Source organism: Bos grunniens, chromosome 10, assembly GCF_055505025.1.
Source record: "Bos grunniens cultivar Pamir isolate PY7600 chromosome 10, Bosgru_T2T1.0, whole genome shotgun sequence".
Classification (NCBI taxonomy): Eukaryota; Metazoa; Chordata; class Mammalia; order Artiodactyla; family Bovidae; genus Bos; species Bos grunniens.
In genome coordinates, this window is record NC_141174.1 from 52,253,621 (window position 1) to 52,271,433 (window position 17,813).

Genomic DNA, 17,813 nt, shown 5'->3' on the forward strand with positions numbered 1-17,813 from the left:
CTACATAAAAACGTGTATGTGAACACTGATAGACACATTATTGGTTATTCATAAGAGCCAAATGTGATGTCTATCAAATTATTGTTGGATGTACAACTCTATGAATATATTAAAAGCCACTGAATTGTATACTTCAAATGGGTGAATTGTATGATCTGTGAATTATATCTCAATAAGCCTGTTTAAAACATAAAAGAGTCCCAAGGCACCAGTCTTACCTCTGCAGGAATTTTTGAAAGACACGCCGATAGGCGTAACCAGCTCTCCTCACTCGAATGTTCTCTTTGAGGCCCAGGTATTCTACTTGATGCTTTACCCTATAAAGGAAAGAAGGAGCCAGGATGGGACTGGATAATCTTTTCACCCTATTCTCCTACCCACTATATCCACAAACTCTCAATTCCACATTTCAGGGAAGCATATTAAAAAAGATTATAAATTATAATAATCTGAGTCTGAGCTGGTCCTCAGGTTATACAATATTCACACATATCTGGTAAACCAAAGGAGTAGAAACCTGAGTCAGGAAAATAATTTTCCTTTTTCCCGTCCTCCAAATCCCAAACTCACCATCGACCTTTTCTCCATTAAGGAAATTACACATGATGCTGTCAATTAAGAGATATCTGCTCATTTTAAGTCTTTTTCACAAATACTGGCTATACCCCAAGCTTTGAGGCAGGGAATGCATCACCCATTGATTCAAGAAGAAATGTTCCTTCCTCATGACTCACATGGAAAACAATATGCCTCATGTGAAAGCATTGCTCCGTTCATTACAACTTTCGTCATTAGGAATTTTTGTCAACCGGACAACTGGTTCAAAGTATTAATATGGTGTTATGTTTAAAATTCCATGTTTTTTACATATTCCTGGAGCGCTATCACGCCTCAGTAAACATCAGCCAGGCTGGCAATACCTGTTGTTCTCCTGAGTAAGCCGTCTCCTCCTTTCAGAAGGAGTCCTCTTTCAAGACTGTCCTCAGCCATTAACCCAAGAAGGTTAGGGCCAGAGAATTCCACCAGGGCAGTAATTCAGAATCCAGGGCAGGCAGTTTGCCCTAAGCCAAATGAAGACACATTTCCAACAGGAAAAGAAAAAAAACTACACGCCATAAACTTGTGGAATGAGTAACCCTGTCTGCCGAGAACTTCAATTGACCGTGTGATCCCTGCCAATGAAGCACACTGCCCTTCCATGGGCCCTGAAGTTTCATGCTCACAGATGAAGTGAAACCAGGCGTGCTCAGTCGCTCAGTCCTGTCCGACTGACTCTTTCTGACCCCAAAGATCACAGCCCACGAGGCTCCTCTGTCCATGGGACTTTTCTGGGCAAGGAAACTTAAGTGGGTTGCCATTTCCCCTCCAGGGGATCTTCCCGACCCAAGGATCAAACCGCATCTCCCACGTCTCCTGCAACGCAGGCAGATTCTTTAGCAGATTCTTTACTATTGAACCACCAGGAAAGCCCCAGAGTGAAACCATCGGTCACAGTAAACCTGAACCAAGACATGAGGGCAGATCCCAGGGTGCCATCCTACTGGAAACACAAATCAACATTTGACTAAGGAACACCTTAGTCTTTGTAACACCAGTTTACAAGAGTGTATGTTAGGAAGTTCCTCACTGAAATTCAAATAAGGGATGTGATTTAAAAAAAAAAAGCGAGCGAGGGGGACACCATTGTTGGAAACTCTATGAAAATTTACTGAATAAAATGTACCCCTGTCTTCATTTCTCCAGTCTTTGATATTCCAATGACTTGGTTTGGATTTTGAGAAGGTGGCATCATGATTGAGGAACTTCCAACCAGCAGCTACTGTAAGATATCCCATTAGAGTGCCTGTCAGCAGAGCTGAATACGTGGGGCAGGGTAGAGCGTGCCAGGGAGGTACCGCATTTGAGGATGAGTGAGATGTTTTCAGTCATGATTACGTTTGCTGGGAAGGGAAGCTGGAGTGAGTCTGAAGTAGGGGGAAGGGTGGGCTCCAGCACTTCTTAGCAATCCCTCTGCTTTCTAGACTCTTGTAATTTATTTCTGAGGCTGCTAATGACACCACCCTTCTACTCAGTGTGTATGTGCATGAGATGTGAGTGTGGGTGACTGAGCACAGGAGTGACGAAGAGACGGGCAGAGGCAGGATGGCAGACACAGGGGAACAGATCTGGGGGTGTTCATTCTGTCTGATTGAAGGAGTCCCTCTCTGGCCTGACCCTCTTATTTAAAGAGGAAGAGACTGAGGACTCAGGAAATGAAGTGCTTCACTCAAACTAGTTGGTGACAGACCAGCACAGGATACAGTTCTTCCAAATCCTAGGCTAGAACTTAGCTCTAGATCAGCTGCTCTCCAAATATGAGGCCCAGACTATCATCACTAGCACCACTTGGGGGCTTGTTAAGAATGCAGACCCCCAGGCCCCACCCCAGGCTCAATGACCCAGAAACTCTGGGAATGGGGCCCTGTCATAAGCCTTCCAGAGGATATTCTGATGCATACTCAAGTTTGAGAACTAGTGTCAGAAGGCAAAACCCCCCAGACATTTTCCATCTGTTATTCTCTTGACATCAAAGGAAAAAGTGTGTGCCACAGTTCAGAAAAGCAGAGGGCAATTTAAGCACATCCAGAGGAATGACTGAGAAGGGGCAAGGTTGGATTCCACATCCAGCTCCTTCAAAGGAATGGCTGGAGTGGCTAAGTGATGAGTTCACGGAAGAAAAGATCCCAGGAAAACATGGCAACTGCCTTGAACTAGCAGAAGAACCATCACACAGAAGAGTCCCAAGAATGGTTCTTTTGGCTGAACAGAGTAAAACCGACTTAGAGAAGGGCTGCAGTGCCAGCTGGTGGCAAGAGGTATCCAAAGGAGAGCTGATGACCCAGGAGGAATGGGTTTCCCATCAGAGCATGAATGTCATTTACAGATAATATTGTAAGTGAATCTTAGATTATTTTAAATTGAAAAATTTGAGTAATTCTATAAAAAAGATGTCTTAGGAATCTGCACTTATTGATGAGATTATTCAGAATATTGTGACATAACCAAACAGAAGGCTGCCACATCCCAGCAGCGCCTTAAGGTGAGAAAAACAGTCTTAGGCTGCACCACAGAGTGTGAAAATACGAAGAAGGATTTGCAGACAGCAAGTGCTCACACCTGGGTGTTTTCCTTCCTATTTATCTTTTCCTCCCTGGAAATGATCAAGCATTGTCTGTCTGCTGTGGGCTAGAAAGGGTGTTGGTGGGGAGATGGGAAATGAACCCTCCAGGTCCCTCGGGGGAGGTGATGAGCAGCTAGGAATTTTCATCCTGGTCTTCCCATTGGAGTTTAACCTTGACTAAGTCACTTGATACCTAGAAGAGTCTATGTTTTTTTCCAAGAGAGAAAAGAAAAAAGAAAAAAAGATAGGCATTCCAGCATGAATTCTAGTATGAACAGGAACACCATTATGCTCAAGTCCATCACATCTGGTGACGGTGGTAGGACTTCTCTCTCTAGTCCAAGTCACTCACAGGGTCTCTCTTCAGCCCTGCTTCCGTGTTCCTACAGACAGGAGGAATTTCCCCAGCTGGATACAAAACCTATATTCTCCAGTCATCATCTTAACATTTTCCTTCTCAATCATCTCCCTTGAATCCTGCAGAGGCCACATCCCTAAATGGCAGGTGTAGGAGGAATGTGACGTAGGACTCCTCAGAAGCCAGGGAGGATATGGCTCACTGCTTATACGCCTCACATCTCCCTTGGGCTGGTTCCCTCCAGCCCAAGAGAGTCACTCTGCTCATCAGCACTGGGCTTGGGGGTTACAGAGCCTACAGCCCCTCTGCCCACATAAGCAACTAAACGACAGATCGTTTTTTAACTAGCTCTGCAGAACCCCACCTGCAACCCTGAGCTCAGCATTCCAGGCCACATCCTGTGGGTGCTGACGAGAAGCTGAGTGCACTAAGAATGTCTACACAGGGCCTAAACTAATCTGAAAACCATCCTGACTCTGCTGTGCTGGGGTTTGCTTTCTTTTTTCCATTTGCCCCCAGACTAGCCAAGATCAACATTATAAATCGCTAATTCTGAACTGAAGGGCACTGCCAACATTTCAGGAAAAAACAAGGAGGGGAAAATGATATATACATAGGCTTCTTCCTGAAGTTAAGACATGAAGACATAAAACACATCTGAAGACAACTGAAACTGCTCCTGCCTGGGGAAGAGGCCAGATGGCCTGACTTGAGCAGTGGGAAAACAGGCCGAGGCTGCCCTTGATGTTAGCTGCCCTTGACCTCCACCTGTGCCTCTGCCATACCTGCTTTCCTCCCAGTCTTTGGGCTTCTTGGTTTCGTTGGGTTTGATGCAGCGAATGTAGTGAGGTGTACATTTCATCAGGGTGCTCACGAGGTCATTGGCTTGTTTCTGGAAAGGAAGAATAACATCATTTAGAAACATGGAATGTGCTCTAAAGTAGATCAGCTTTCCAAGGAGATTTGTGTGCAAATGTGCAGCTAGAAATTCATCCTCATGACAGTTTGTTCATTAGATTTAACTCAGGGATACTATACTTCCTCAAAGTTCTACTGACTATTACGGTGATCTGAACACTCACAAGTGCATTTGAAATTAAATTTTTGACACCAATGAGGCCTTTTTAGTATAGTTAACAAAATAAAAACAAAAAAGAATCCACCAAACCCAGTATATCCAGACACATAATTTTTAAGAGAAATAAGAAAGCATGCTAATTATTAACAACTTTAGTTAATTTCATATCAACTGAGGACTTTTGAAAATACATTTTTCTTATAAACTCTGGAGGGAGAGGTGGTACACAAATTATCTGCAAGGATAAATCATTAGAACCCCCTGTATTCTTTCCAGGCAATCCAACCAATGAAGAATCATCTTAATAAAATGATGGAAAGTCACAATTAAAAGGTGGGAGACACATAAAAATTTCAGAATTCATAAACCTTTATTATGCCATTTCATTCACTTTCTTCCTCAGCATGTCTTTTTACAGACTTGCTGACTTGGAGCCCTTTAAGTGTAGCAGGAAACATACTCCTTCACAAACTAAAATATTCGATGTAAAATCATTCCTCACTACCTGCACACTGGGTACCCACGATGGAACTGGGTTCAAGCAGAAAAAGCCACATAAATAGAGTTACAATTGCTCATGACATATTTCAAATCATGAGTATCTCAAATGAAAAACACATCAGAGCCCAGATCAGCATTTCTATCCCCACAGCTGAGCACACCCCGTGGATACAAGAACGGGGCACACACAAACTCTCATTCCAAGCAAATCAGGGTGAAGAGAGAAAACCTCTAAAAGAAAATAGAGGAAAGGATCCCTAAAGCCAGAAAACCATTACCAAGTCAGCAGAAGGGACTTGCCTGCAGTAGACAACCCTCTTTCAATTAGGACTTTTCTATTTTCAAGGGTTTGGGAAATCCGAAACCCTTGAGAAAAACTCCAGTGTATTCAAAGCAAAAGTTCTCCATCTAGACATGCGGAATATGGCATTATTTGCAATGTTTGGAATTCAGAGCAAAGGTACAGAGGTTGTATGAGCAAAGCAAAGCTCCATGATAAAAATGTAAATTGACTTATCTTCCTTGTTGATGAGAGATTGCATCTTTTTTTTAAATCCCAAACTCTTATTTTTAAGAATAACTTGGCACACTATTTAGTCCTAAGCATTTAAGAGCATCTCTTTTCAACTTAGCAAGTTGAAAACACAGGGGCAATTTTGACTTAAGTTTATATGCCACTTGACACAGTTCTTTCCAGCTCAAAATAGTAATGTACTGAAAATGCTTCATGGACTAGACACATGGATTTTCTTATTTATGACTCACGATTATCATTCCCATTTTTTAGATGAGAAAACGGGGCCTTAAATAAAGTATTGCTCCAGATGACACAATTAGTAAGCAACAGCAGTGAGGCTTGAACCCAAGTCTGTGAGCTAGCATGTTTTTTTCCTAACCACAATGCCTTCCTCCTTCCTAAGGAAGATAATGAATAATTTATTGTAACACCAAAAGGAATTAACTGGGAGGGCTAGGATTAGATAGAAGCTTTTAGGTTGTGGGATAATTAATTTGAGCAAACAAGAATTTATCTTAACCATCACAATTATCCTGTACTTAGCTATGGGTCAACTGTAGATGTCCCCAGAGGTGGTAGGGAAGCCACAGTTTGAATTTACTCTGACTCCAGACAAGAAGAGCCCATGACTTAGAACAGAAAGCTTCCAAAGCTACTTGCTGAGCAGAAGTGGCCATCAAGATATGCAGACCAGAGTAAGCAAAGGTAACACTCCTTAGGGTGACGGCTCCTCATTCTAACCTCCTCATAGATCGTTAGCAAGTCTGAACTAGGATCCTGGCTCTGCTCTTTGCAAGCTGTCTAACAAATCACTAAATTTCTTTGGACCACGGTTGCCCGTCTGTAAACCAAGCAGAACTAGAAAAGTTCTACTACCTCGATCTGCAGGTTGGAATGGATGTTCAGTGTCTACCGGTCCAGTTACCTCAGGGCACTTGTGTCTCCTGCCACATCTGCTCCTTTAGAGGCCAGGCCCACTTAGATAAAGCTGCCAGCCCAGTCTACTTTGCTGACTCTGAGCTCCATTCTATCTCCCAACAGCATCAACCTTTGGCTCTAATTTCAAAACTGGTCCCTTTTAGCCATGAAAATGTAGAATTTAGGAAAGCTTCAATAATCACATGTTATTAAATGAAGAATATGCTTTATAAACAAAGATAGTGGAAGTTCTCACCAAATATTCTATAAATTAAATTCTACAGAACACTTTCACATTTTAAAGAATTAGAATACACAAAATACCCAATATAAAACTACCTTGAACATTAATTTTTCTTCTAAGGAATGCAGGATCCCTTTAAACACTTATACCTCAGAGATACTAAGATGATATGTAGCTACTATACATAAAATAACCAACAAGGACAGCCAGTATAGCACAGGGAACTATACTCAATATTTTGTCATGATCTATAAAGGAAAAGAACATAAAAAAGTTATACATATATATGTATAACAATCATTTTGCTGTACATCTGAAACACAAATTGTACATCAACTATACTTCAATAAAAATTTTTTTAAAAAAGATGACGCTTAGCATCTGCAAAATACTGAGGATATGAAAGATGTAAGAGATTGAGCCAGAGCTATGCATCTCTAAGAGGTGACTTACGAGACATAAAACAGGGAGACTCACTCCTATGTGGAGGCAGAACATCGGACAGCCGGAGGCCACATGGTTCACCAAGGAGGGACCATTGAGGTGAGAATAGGTAGAGTCCAGTCTCCCTAAACAAGCTTGCTGACTCCCCCAGCCATAGCAATCTGGAACATTCTGAGTATGCCTGGAAGGGGGCAACTCTGAGCATTCAACTAGATAAGAATAAGAAGGAGGCAAAGGGTTCAAGTCTTCCAAGGAGGAGAAAAATGCCCCTGCCCCCACCCTCCTTTTCATAGGAAATAAGCTGGACCGAGAATCCAGACCACTTGAAAGTGAGTCACTGCAGCCCTGATGATCTGGGCCCCTTAGATGTGACTGTGTGACAGTCTTGTGACCAGAGTTTCCAGCCTAAAGCGAATCCTCTTCCAGGACCCAGAAGTGACGGCATGAGTCAGAGCCGTGCACAGAGGTCAACATGTGGGGCTTTGGGAGAACTGCACCTCCTCTCAGCCCCAGGGAACTCCATCCAAACTCCATCCCAGGACATTCTATGTCTCCAGTTCCTTGAACAGGATTGTCCTTCATCCCCTAGTGGACTCTACCCTCTAACTCAAGACCCGGCTTGCATCTGACTTCCTCCACAAAACCTGAGGCCCCTCTGGATGGGATTGTCTTATTGCTGGGACATTACAGTGTTTGTGTCCTCAGAGGCTAGGGAGGCAGGCTTCCATTTTCCTGAAATGTTCAGAAAAGAAAAAGCCAGTGAACAGAACAGACAAGAACCACCACCGTATCCATGGGGCTGGGGTTATCGAGAAGGGTGAGAAGGGAGGTAGGATCTGGTTGTACAGCTGGTGAGGGGAGGACAGTCCAGGTGGGGAGTCAGCACAGGCGCATCAAGTGTCCATTGAGAATTATCTAGAGATGAAGAAGCATGGGAGAGAAGGAGGGGACAGATGGAGTATACGTAACATGAGAGCATATGCTTTTGTGTTTATGTTTCAGGCAGTGTGTGCCTTAGATGGATTATGAAATTAATTACCACAGTATCCCCCCTGAGATTAGGTACTAAAATCTCTACCTTACAGAGAGGCAAAAGAAGCATTGAGAATTTAGGTAATTTTCTGGCAATCATGTGGTGAGAGATTTGAACACTAATGATGAACCCCAGGGCCCTACTCTTAATCACTTGATGATCCCATTGATTATGAAGACAGGGTGGTATTTAATTGGTATGATTCTTTAAAAAACCATTTTTAATATGCACACTACTATATATAAAATAGACAATCAACAAGGGTCTACTGTAGAGCACAGGAACTCTACTCAATACTCTGCAATAACCTATATGGTATATGTGGAGCTGAAATCACTTTGCTGTACACCTGAAATTAAAACATTGTAAATTGACTATACCCTAGTGTAAAATAAAAATTTAAAATAAATATATAATTTTAAAAGTGTCTTCATCTGGTATAACTAAAAAAGAAAAAGTTTACTGACTGGTTTTCAAAAAATCACATGATGGAGTATGTTCAACACAACCTTTAAATTCAGAGTGTTGTTAGGGACAATTTTATCACACAAGGCCTCTGATAATTCAGTGCATACCCCACGAAAGGCTTCCAAGAAACACTAAGAGAACTTCCCTGGTTGTCCAGTGATTAAGACTCCAAGTTCCCAATGCACGGGGCATGGGTTTGATCCTTGATCTGGCAATTAAGATCATGCATGCTGCAAGGCACAGCCAAAAAAAAAAAAGAACAAAAGATACACTAAGAATTCCTTTGATTCTGAGATACTGTGGGGCCAAGATGCCTGTAATTCACAAAAAGAAGGGCCTGCAAGGTCCAGTGAGGAAGGTGCATAAATTCCCCTTAAAAGGCTCAGTAGAATTTCAGGTACATATAAAGAACTTGGAGGAGTTTTGGGGTCTGGTCTGGAAAACTGTCATCAGAATCCAAAATATGGCTCTAGATCATAAAATTTCTCTGATAGATTAATGTGAATTCTTCTAGATTCAGCGCAAAGCCATTTCCTCTTAGAAAGTAGCTGATTATCATCTGCTGACTATTAAGCTACGAGGTACTTAATATCGCTTTGGGGTTTTAGTACAGCTAAGTCAAATCCAGCTAGCATCCTGTAACCCTTTCTCAAGCGGCAACATCACTTCTGGCCATCTTCTGTAACCAATCTGTTGCATCTCACTGACCTCAGCCTGACCCAGGGGTACGACGGTTCCTGAGTCCCAGAAAATCCTACCTCTTACAGGAATCCATCAATTTCCCAAAAGAGAACAAACCTTTATTTTGCTTCCGGCAGTAGTTGGGCGGCCTTTCTTGTCAGCTTGCAGATTTTCCGGAAATAAAGACTTTATAAAAGGTCTGGAAAAAAAAAGAGAATGGATTAGCAATCAGCAAGTACCTCGGGGGCTGGAACACCTTCTTCCACAGAGAAGTGAGAATCGTCCAGAAGCACAGAACCTTGACTACAGAATGGCCACTTGACTCAAAGCACAAGCCATCAAGTTAAAGATGTAGGAAAATAAAGCAGTGGACAAGAGGAACACTGAGAAAGAATTCTAAGACAGAAACACCTTGGAAAATAAAATTGGAAAAATAAAATTTTAAACTCTGCCTTTCATGTTTTCCCACCCACTATTATTGAGACACACCTTGGCAGCAGGACACAACAGAGGGGGCTGAGTGTGAATTTGCTGAGTTAAATAAGAGAGGCCACAGCACGAGGCTGTGTGTGACTTGTCCAGATTCAATGCAGATTCTGCTTTGCTCTAAAGCAGGGTTTCTCAACCTTGGTGCTAAGGATACTTAGGATTGGATAATTCTGTGTTGGGACCCCGGGGTGGGGGGTGGTGTGTGCTTTACACATTAGGGGATGTTTCACAGTATCAGTGGCCTTTGCCTACTAGATGCCAATAGGCCACTCTTTCTACCATCCCTTCCTTCCAGTAAAAGACCCTGACGAACTGTGCTTTTGAGTATGAGCAATTTTAAGTGAAGCTAATTCACTAATGCTTTGCTGGCTGAATGTATCTTCATTAGGAAGTGTAACTGGGCTGCATCTGTTGATATGCCTGCCTCAAAGGGCACAGGGCAAGGACTTTGTCTTAGTCACTGCAATGTACCCAGTGTCTGGAACATGACCTCTACCTTGAACACAGTAGGTGCTCAATAAATAGTTGCTGACTGACTGACTGATGGAATGAACGTGATCCATGTAAATTCCTCCTAAGTGACTTACTAGTAGTATTAATAGTGCTAGTGGCTCAGTTGTGTCTGACTCTTTGCGACCCTGTGGGTGTTAGCCCGCTAGGCTCCTCTGTCCATGGGATTCCCAGGCAAGAATACTGGAGTGGGCTGCCATTTCCTTCTCCAGGGGATCTTCCCGACCCAGGGACTGAACCCAGGTTTCCTGCATTGCATGCAGATTCTTTACCATCTGAGCCACCAGGGAAGCCCAAGTGACTTACTGGGCATCATGAATTTTCCAGGAAGTCTCCCCAGCAATAATCTACTTTTAACCTCATCAGATACAATTACAGATTTTTACAGCACATGTGTTTTCTAAACAATAGACCATGACTACACGACACAAGTTCAAGAGCATCAATAGCTCTTGAAGTTGGCAGATATTTTAATAATTAAAAAAAAAATCTCTGAAAGCATGTCTGCACCTGATTATCATAAACCCCACAAGCCAGGACTTGTGGTTTACCTGACCTTTTAAGAGCAAATAGATTTTTATGTTTTGAATGAAGACATCTCTGAAGTGAGGGGTGTGAGTGCCAAGGAAGTACAAGCCTGGGAAGATGCGGGCTGGGGAGGAGTGGAGGCTGGCGGGAGGGGTAGAGGATTAAACAGAGCAGAAATTTGAACTGTGGACCAAAAATGAAACTCAATTTTGCTTTCATAGAAGTCAGGCCCTTTCTAGAAAATAATCATGCTTGCAACTGTTGATTAAAGCAGTTAGCCCTGATATTATATCTGAAGTAAGAGACCAAAAGGACAATATTACTTGGAGGAAGCTCTAAAATTTGTAAAAACTGGAAGACTGTAATATTGTATTTGCCTGGCACAGAGACGCTTGATCATGTAAATGATGCCTGGCATCCATTACCGAGGACCATGGGGGACCTTTGCAGGTAACAGGGAAGGAAAGGACATGGCAAAGCTGGTCCTGACTGCTCCAGCAGCTTGCAAGGGGGCGGGGGGACGGGGGTGTTGTGTGGTGTTCCCACTGCTTCTATGACCATAGCTTAGTCAAGGTCTGGGGAGTTAAAATGGATCTCTGAGTGTCCTTCCCTGAGTTCTTGAGCCATTTCTCAAGTGCTTCAGCAACTCCATTCACTTCAGTTCAGTTCAGTTCAGTCACTCAGTCGAGTCCGACTCTTTGTGACCCCATGAATCGCAGCACGCCAGGCCTCCCTGTCCATCACCAACTCCCAGAGTTCACCCAGACTCATGTCCATCGAGTCAGTGATGCCATCCAGCCATCTCATCCTCTGTCATCCCCTTCTCCTCCTGCCCTCAATCCCTCCCAGCATCAGAGTCTTTTCCAATGAGTCAACTCTTCGCATGAGGTGGCCAAAGTACTGCAGTTTCAGCTTTAGCATCAGTCCTTCCAAAGAAATCCCAGGGCTGATCTCCTTCAGAATGGACTGGTTGGATCTCCTTGCAGTCCAAGGGACTCTCAAGAGTCTTCTCCAGCACCACAGTTCAAAAGCATCAATTCTTTGGCGCTCAGCCTTCTTCACAGTCCAACTCTCACATCCATACGTGACCACAGGAAAAACCATAGCCTTGACTAGATGGACCTTTGTTGGCAAAGTAATGTCTCTGCTTTTTAATATGCTATCTAGGTTGGTCATTAGCATTTTTAAAAACTGAGCAACTGAGAATTCTTAGCACGATATTCCAAGGGCAAAGTTTCACAGAACCAGACTATTCCACTCATACATTACATGGCTATCCCAACCCAATCCCAGGATGGGCACTTCTTCTAGATAATACCATTGAACATGATGAAGTTGGAGACCCTGAAGGGCTTGCAGATGGCACTTAGAATGTGGGGTGGGATGTATTAAGGATAAGGGAGAGACTAAGATTGGGGGGATGACTATTTTAAGAAGTCAAATTGTCTAATGATAACTCAGACCTAACAGCACAAGGAAGCAAAATGCTGACATTTAAATATCACAAGTTTGTCGTAATAATAAAAATCTGATCAAACCTCTGTGTCAGATAAGGCAAACACACTTACTGCTCACTGCTTTGCATAAGCTCGATCAGATCCATAAAAAGCACATCACGGTTCCGCTCACAAAAGCCATCCATGTCATAGGATACCTTGCCAAGAATGGAAAGAAATCAAATTTTATCTTTTAAATATTTCATTGTACAAAACATCCAAGCCAGCATGGCTATCTTTCACGGAATATCTATATTTTCAGATGTAACAAATGGGCTTTCATCCTGAAATGTCACATTAAAGCTGTGCGTGTTTTACCTGCTAGATGACTTAGCTGGTGATGGTCTGGAGACGCTGATTGCATACACGATCCAAAAGATACATCACCAGGCCCCCAGCTCTCACTATTACATAGTCCTTCTTCTACAGATATACGGGTGTGTAAATAATACACTGAATTCTTTCCCTAAATTTTAGCTAAGATGCAATAAAATGAAACTGTGCACACTAAACCACTGCAATGGGCCACGTCATCTGAGGCTTTCTGATTTCTCCTATGAATGGTGCTAGAGTTAGATCAATTTAGCTACAGCCTCATGCTCAAGGATCCTCCCTGGTTAACAAGAGATTAATTGGGATGAAGAGTGAGACCAGTGAATTTCCACAGTACTGTGAAGTCTCCAAATATCATGACCTCAGTTTACTTATCTGCATATCACCAGCACCCACACAAAGCCTGGTAATGCAGTAACGCACAGTACTCATGAATTTTATAAAAACAAATCCCTGGTCCTTATTTATACTCCCAAGGAAGATGTGCAAGTAAAAAAATGCAGGCTTGCATAAGAGGCAAGACGAAAGCTCATTCCTTCAGCAGTTAATATATATGCTGATTCATGCTTATGTTATATAAGGGTGATTCATGTTACAAAACACGCAGCAGTGTATACTATCTTTTGTTTGTCTCCAAATATTTCATAAGCCCCAAGTTGAATGAATGAATGATGGGTCAATAAAACAAAGCGAGGCAGATAAAACTATATGGACACTTTTCAGTTGCCTCAGGAGAAAATAGATTATAGACCCAAAGGCTTAATACAGGTCACGTCCTCTTTGTTGAACCCCTGCTCCCTGGCCATACCTTCCCAGCGTAATGGTGAATAATGAAGCCTTGGTTCCAGCTGTTGAAGTGCTCATGGTTCCCAATCTGCATCTGCAGTTTCTGGAGCAGTGTCTGGTCCGCCCCCTCACCCACTGCGTGCATCGTGGCACATACATCATCCAGAATGCTCATGATTCCAGGAGGGTTCTGATGGGACCAAGAAAGCATAGCTCCAATTCACTGACTGTTCTAAAACATACCATGTTCATTAGGTCTTTCCATAAGCAAGAAACAGCTCCCGAGACTTAAGATACCATCTTGGAAGTCAGTCTTTCCCTTAGAGGAAGGATGCTATTAATAATCCCAAATGGGAGCCACCTCTTAGATCTAACGATGGAACAAAGTCCATTTTCAAAAAGAAAAGTTCAACTTCCCGAGGTTCTATTCAAAGTCGTACACAGAAAGATCATTATCTGCTCACTCTTATTGTACTAGGTTGATTTTTAAAACTGAAGAAAACCATTTTTCTTTGACCCCAATTCATTTCTTAATGTTTGTTTTCAGCTTGTTGCCCATATAGACATGGATAATACAGTTACATACTGGATACATTCTATTATATACCACTTTTTCTGCATAGCACTAGTTTATAAATAATCCTCCTGTTTTACACAGTCTTTATACTGATTATTTTGATGGCTATATTTCCCTGCTCTTGTATGCTATAATTTATTTAAGGACCGAATTCTCTACGAATGTTTTCACCATTTCCAGTTTGGGACTTTTATAAAAAAAACAAAATAGTACTGTACAAATGTGTCTATGCCCTTTTATTTTCTTTTGAATAATTTCTAGGGCTAAAGTCCTAGAAGTTGTATAAATGGTCTGGAAGGCAGGGCCAATTTTATGTCTCTTCATACACTATGCCATCAACATAAGTGATAACTGTCTCCTCTTAAAATTCAGTAACGACTTCCCTTCATAAATTGACAATGTACTTATATACACATGTATATATTAACTGTAAGAATAAAACCCTGCTTTCACACATATACGTATAAGCAAAATAAATGTAATTGCTAAAACTCTCTGCATTGAGGATTTCCCTGGGGGTCCAGTGGCTAAGACTCCACACTCCCAATGCAGGGGGCCTGGGTTCAATCCCTGGTAAGGGAACTTGATCCCACATACCACAACAAAGACCAGGCACAGCCAAATAAGCAACCAAAAAAACTCTCTCTTCAATCAGCACTCTCACTCTCTCTATTCTAACACAATGACAGAGAGAACAAAAACTCACTTAGTGTAAACCTTGAACAGTGAAGAGACACACCAGACGGATACTTACAACTTTGTTTTCAATGAGGTCACATACGACTTTGTTATTAAAGTAATCAATGGGTGTCCATCTAATGCCTTCTTGCACATATTCTTCCTATAGGACAGAAAGCAGGAATTCTCATTATGACTCAGTGAAGACCAGCTAGAGTTCAGCACAGATGGATATCACAGGCACATAAATCATCAGGAAAGAAAAAGCTGGCTCCCTTCCATAAAAACTAGCAATACTAATATTTTCTAAGAGGAAGAGGAAAAGAGAATTTCATTGCTTGGTAATTTTTATGTTTGGTTAGAACCATATAAAATTGCTTCCATACAATTGTTTTTGACATACAAAGATGGCAATTAAAAATGGCTTAACCCATAGGTCCAGTTATGAAATAATCTCTTTGAACTTAACATAGAACAGAAGTACAGATTAGCATCTAGGTACTTAAAAGGAAGGCCCCTCATTCAGGTCAGTTGCTCATTAAACATGATGAACGCCATCACACTCTCCTGGTGTTCCTCGTTCCTCATCAATCTTGCTTTGTTAGCATCCTTTGCTGGCTCTCCCCTCTACCCCTGATCTTTATATGATGGGGGCTCTCAGGGCTCAATCTCCCAGCCTTGTTTTCTCAACCCTTATTCTCTAGGTAATTCCAATCAATTCTGTCGCTTAAAATAATACCTATAGGCTAATGACACCTGAAAGTGTTTCTCTAGTCTAGACTGGCCCCCTGAGATCCAGAGTCACATATATTTCATATACTGGAATTTCCACTCAGAGGGATAACAGCCCTCTCATATCTACCACATTCAGCAGTGCTCTGGCCCTACATCTCTCCACTGTCTCCAACCAACTGCTCTCCTCCTCATCTTACCATTCAGTAAACACTCTCCCCTGTCCTGTTGTTCAAGCTGCAAAGGCAGGAATCATCTGCAACTCCTCTTTCCTCAGCTAATTACGTTGAGAGGAAGTCACACTGACTCATTCTACAAAATATATACCAAATCTGATCCCCTCTCATCACGTCCCCACCTCTCCTGCAGCCATCACTGTCTACGCCTCACCATTCTTGCTCAGTCTCCCCGGGAGTCTGGTTTTGAAACTTCTACTCTTGTTTGTCCTCCCCTGCCCCAGCCTGCCCTGTCTAAGTGCATAGAGTCAAAGCCAAATGGCCAAAAACAAATCAGATGGCATCACACTCTACTAAAAATCCTTCAGTGGCTTCTCATCATACTTCCTCTGAAGTCTTCGCCATGCCCTACCAAGTTCCTCTGTGACCCAGCCTCTGCCTTCTCCCATCTCAGTCTCCACCATGTCCCCTCTTGGGGTTTGGCTCTAGCTATTCTGAGGAGTGGAAGAATTCCAGGGCAGAGTTTCCTAGGAAAACTATTGATCACTGGTGTTCCTAAGCAGACACATGAACACTTCCATGAATAAACATTCTTCAAACAGCCTCGGATGTGTGCAGTGGGTTGAATGTGTCCCCCAAGATTTTGTGTTCATCTAGAACCCCAAAATGTCCAGAAATAAGATATCTGGAGATACCCTAAGCTAAGAATCTATCCTAGCTAAGAATCTCATCATGAAATTATCGTGGATTTAGGGTGACCCCTAAATCCAAAGACTGGTGGCTTTGTAAGAGAAGAGAGAATGAGATTTGGACACAGGGAGAAAATGGACACATGGAGACACAGGCGGAGACTAAAGGCATGCTGCCCAAAGGCAAGGAATGCCAGGAGCACCTCGAGCTGCAACAGGCAAGGAAGAATTTCCCCTATAGTCTCTGGAAGGAGTGCTACCCTAGCAACATCTTGATTTTGAATTCTGGCCTCCTGGACTGGGAGAGAAAAAAATTTCCATTGTTTTAAGCTATCTGGTTGGTGGTACCTTATTATAGCAATCTAAGAAATCAAAAAACAGTAGGCACCAGAATAAAAGGGAATTTGCCCTGGACTTTCAGTAGGTAGTATAAACAAGACAGGTACCTTAAGTCCGAATTTAAATACCAGCTTTGTTAAAGACACATTTATTTTTATGTTAGATTGGGAGCAGAGCAAATCCGAGAAAACCAAGTTTTCCTTTGGAACACAGTATATTCCATAGGCAATTGGGGTTGGAATAGGTTTCCATTTGCACTTGGTCAGTGAGTCATAAAGTAGTAAAAACAACCAGTCATAAGTCCAACTTCACAGCATCATTTACTTACAGAGAAAGAAAACGTAGCAGATGGTGTTTATACTTCAGACTAAAATGTCACAGTGGCATATGGTTTTTCTGCCTGACTCTATTAAGTGCATTTTCTAATAAAAAAACTATAATCTGAACCTATTACCAAAAGAGAGACATCTATACCCCTCGAAACAAATTAGAAACAGAACAAGATGAAGAGGGACTGCTCACCTGTTCTGCCTTTAATGTGAGTTCAATAAAAATCTGCTGTAATTTTTCATTAACAAAATTGATACAAAACTGTTCAAAGCCATTTTTCTGAAGAAAAGAAAAAGACAAAGTGTTACTTTTATGTAGTTGTTTCTGCAAAATCATTTTAAAGTCACTTTTTGAGTGATTTAGTGAAAAGGCTTAACGGAAATGTTGGCAGCATCAGTAGAAACAGCATAGTTTATATTTAGGAGATACTAATTTAGTATAGGTACATGAAGAACTCAAAAAGGCAAAAGTGAGCCACAATGATTTTTTTTTCATTGCCTAGAATTATTTCTTTCAAGCCAGGTAAAAAGCATTACCCTTCTTTGTCTTCAATTACTCAAGCTGGTCTTACCTGAAATATTTCAAAGCCATAGATGTCTAGGACGCCAATGTTGTATTCCTGGTGGTCCTTCTCCATTGCTTTGTTGATAGACTAGAAGAAAGTAACCAGCATGGTAATTAACTCCTTTCACATTCATATTAAAAATGGGCATGCATGGGGATAAGAAGCAGATACTACTGTCTATGG

The 17,813-nt window shown here is 42.0% G+C and overlaps 1 protein-coding gene across 3 annotated transcripts in view; it reads right to left on the reverse strand.

Annotated features, from left to right (window-relative positions):
• MYO1E (myosin IE) overlaps positions 1-17,813 on the reverse strand; it is a 220,779-nt gene that overhangs the window by 47,855 nt on the left and 155,111 nt on the right. For all 3 annotated transcript variants that reach the window (XM_086321233.1, XM_086321234.1, XM_086321232.1), the window contains 8 exons: positions 17,637-17,717; positions 17,258-17,344; positions 14,876-14,962; positions 13,567-13,734; positions 12,498-12,583; positions 9,520-9,601; positions 4,304-4,410; positions 219-317 (listed from right to left, as the gene is read on the reverse strand). In XM_086321233.1, the coding sequence (XP_086177359.1) occupies positions 219-317; positions 4,304-4,410; positions 9,520-9,601; positions 12,498-12,583; positions 13,567-13,734; positions 14,876-14,962; positions 17,258-17,344; positions 17,637-17,717 (797 nt within the window). The remainder of the gene's footprint in view (positions 1-218; positions 318-4,303; positions 4,411-9,519; positions 9,602-12,497; positions 12,584-13,566; positions 13,735-14,875; positions 14,963-17,257; positions 17,345-17,636; positions 17,718-17,813) is intronic.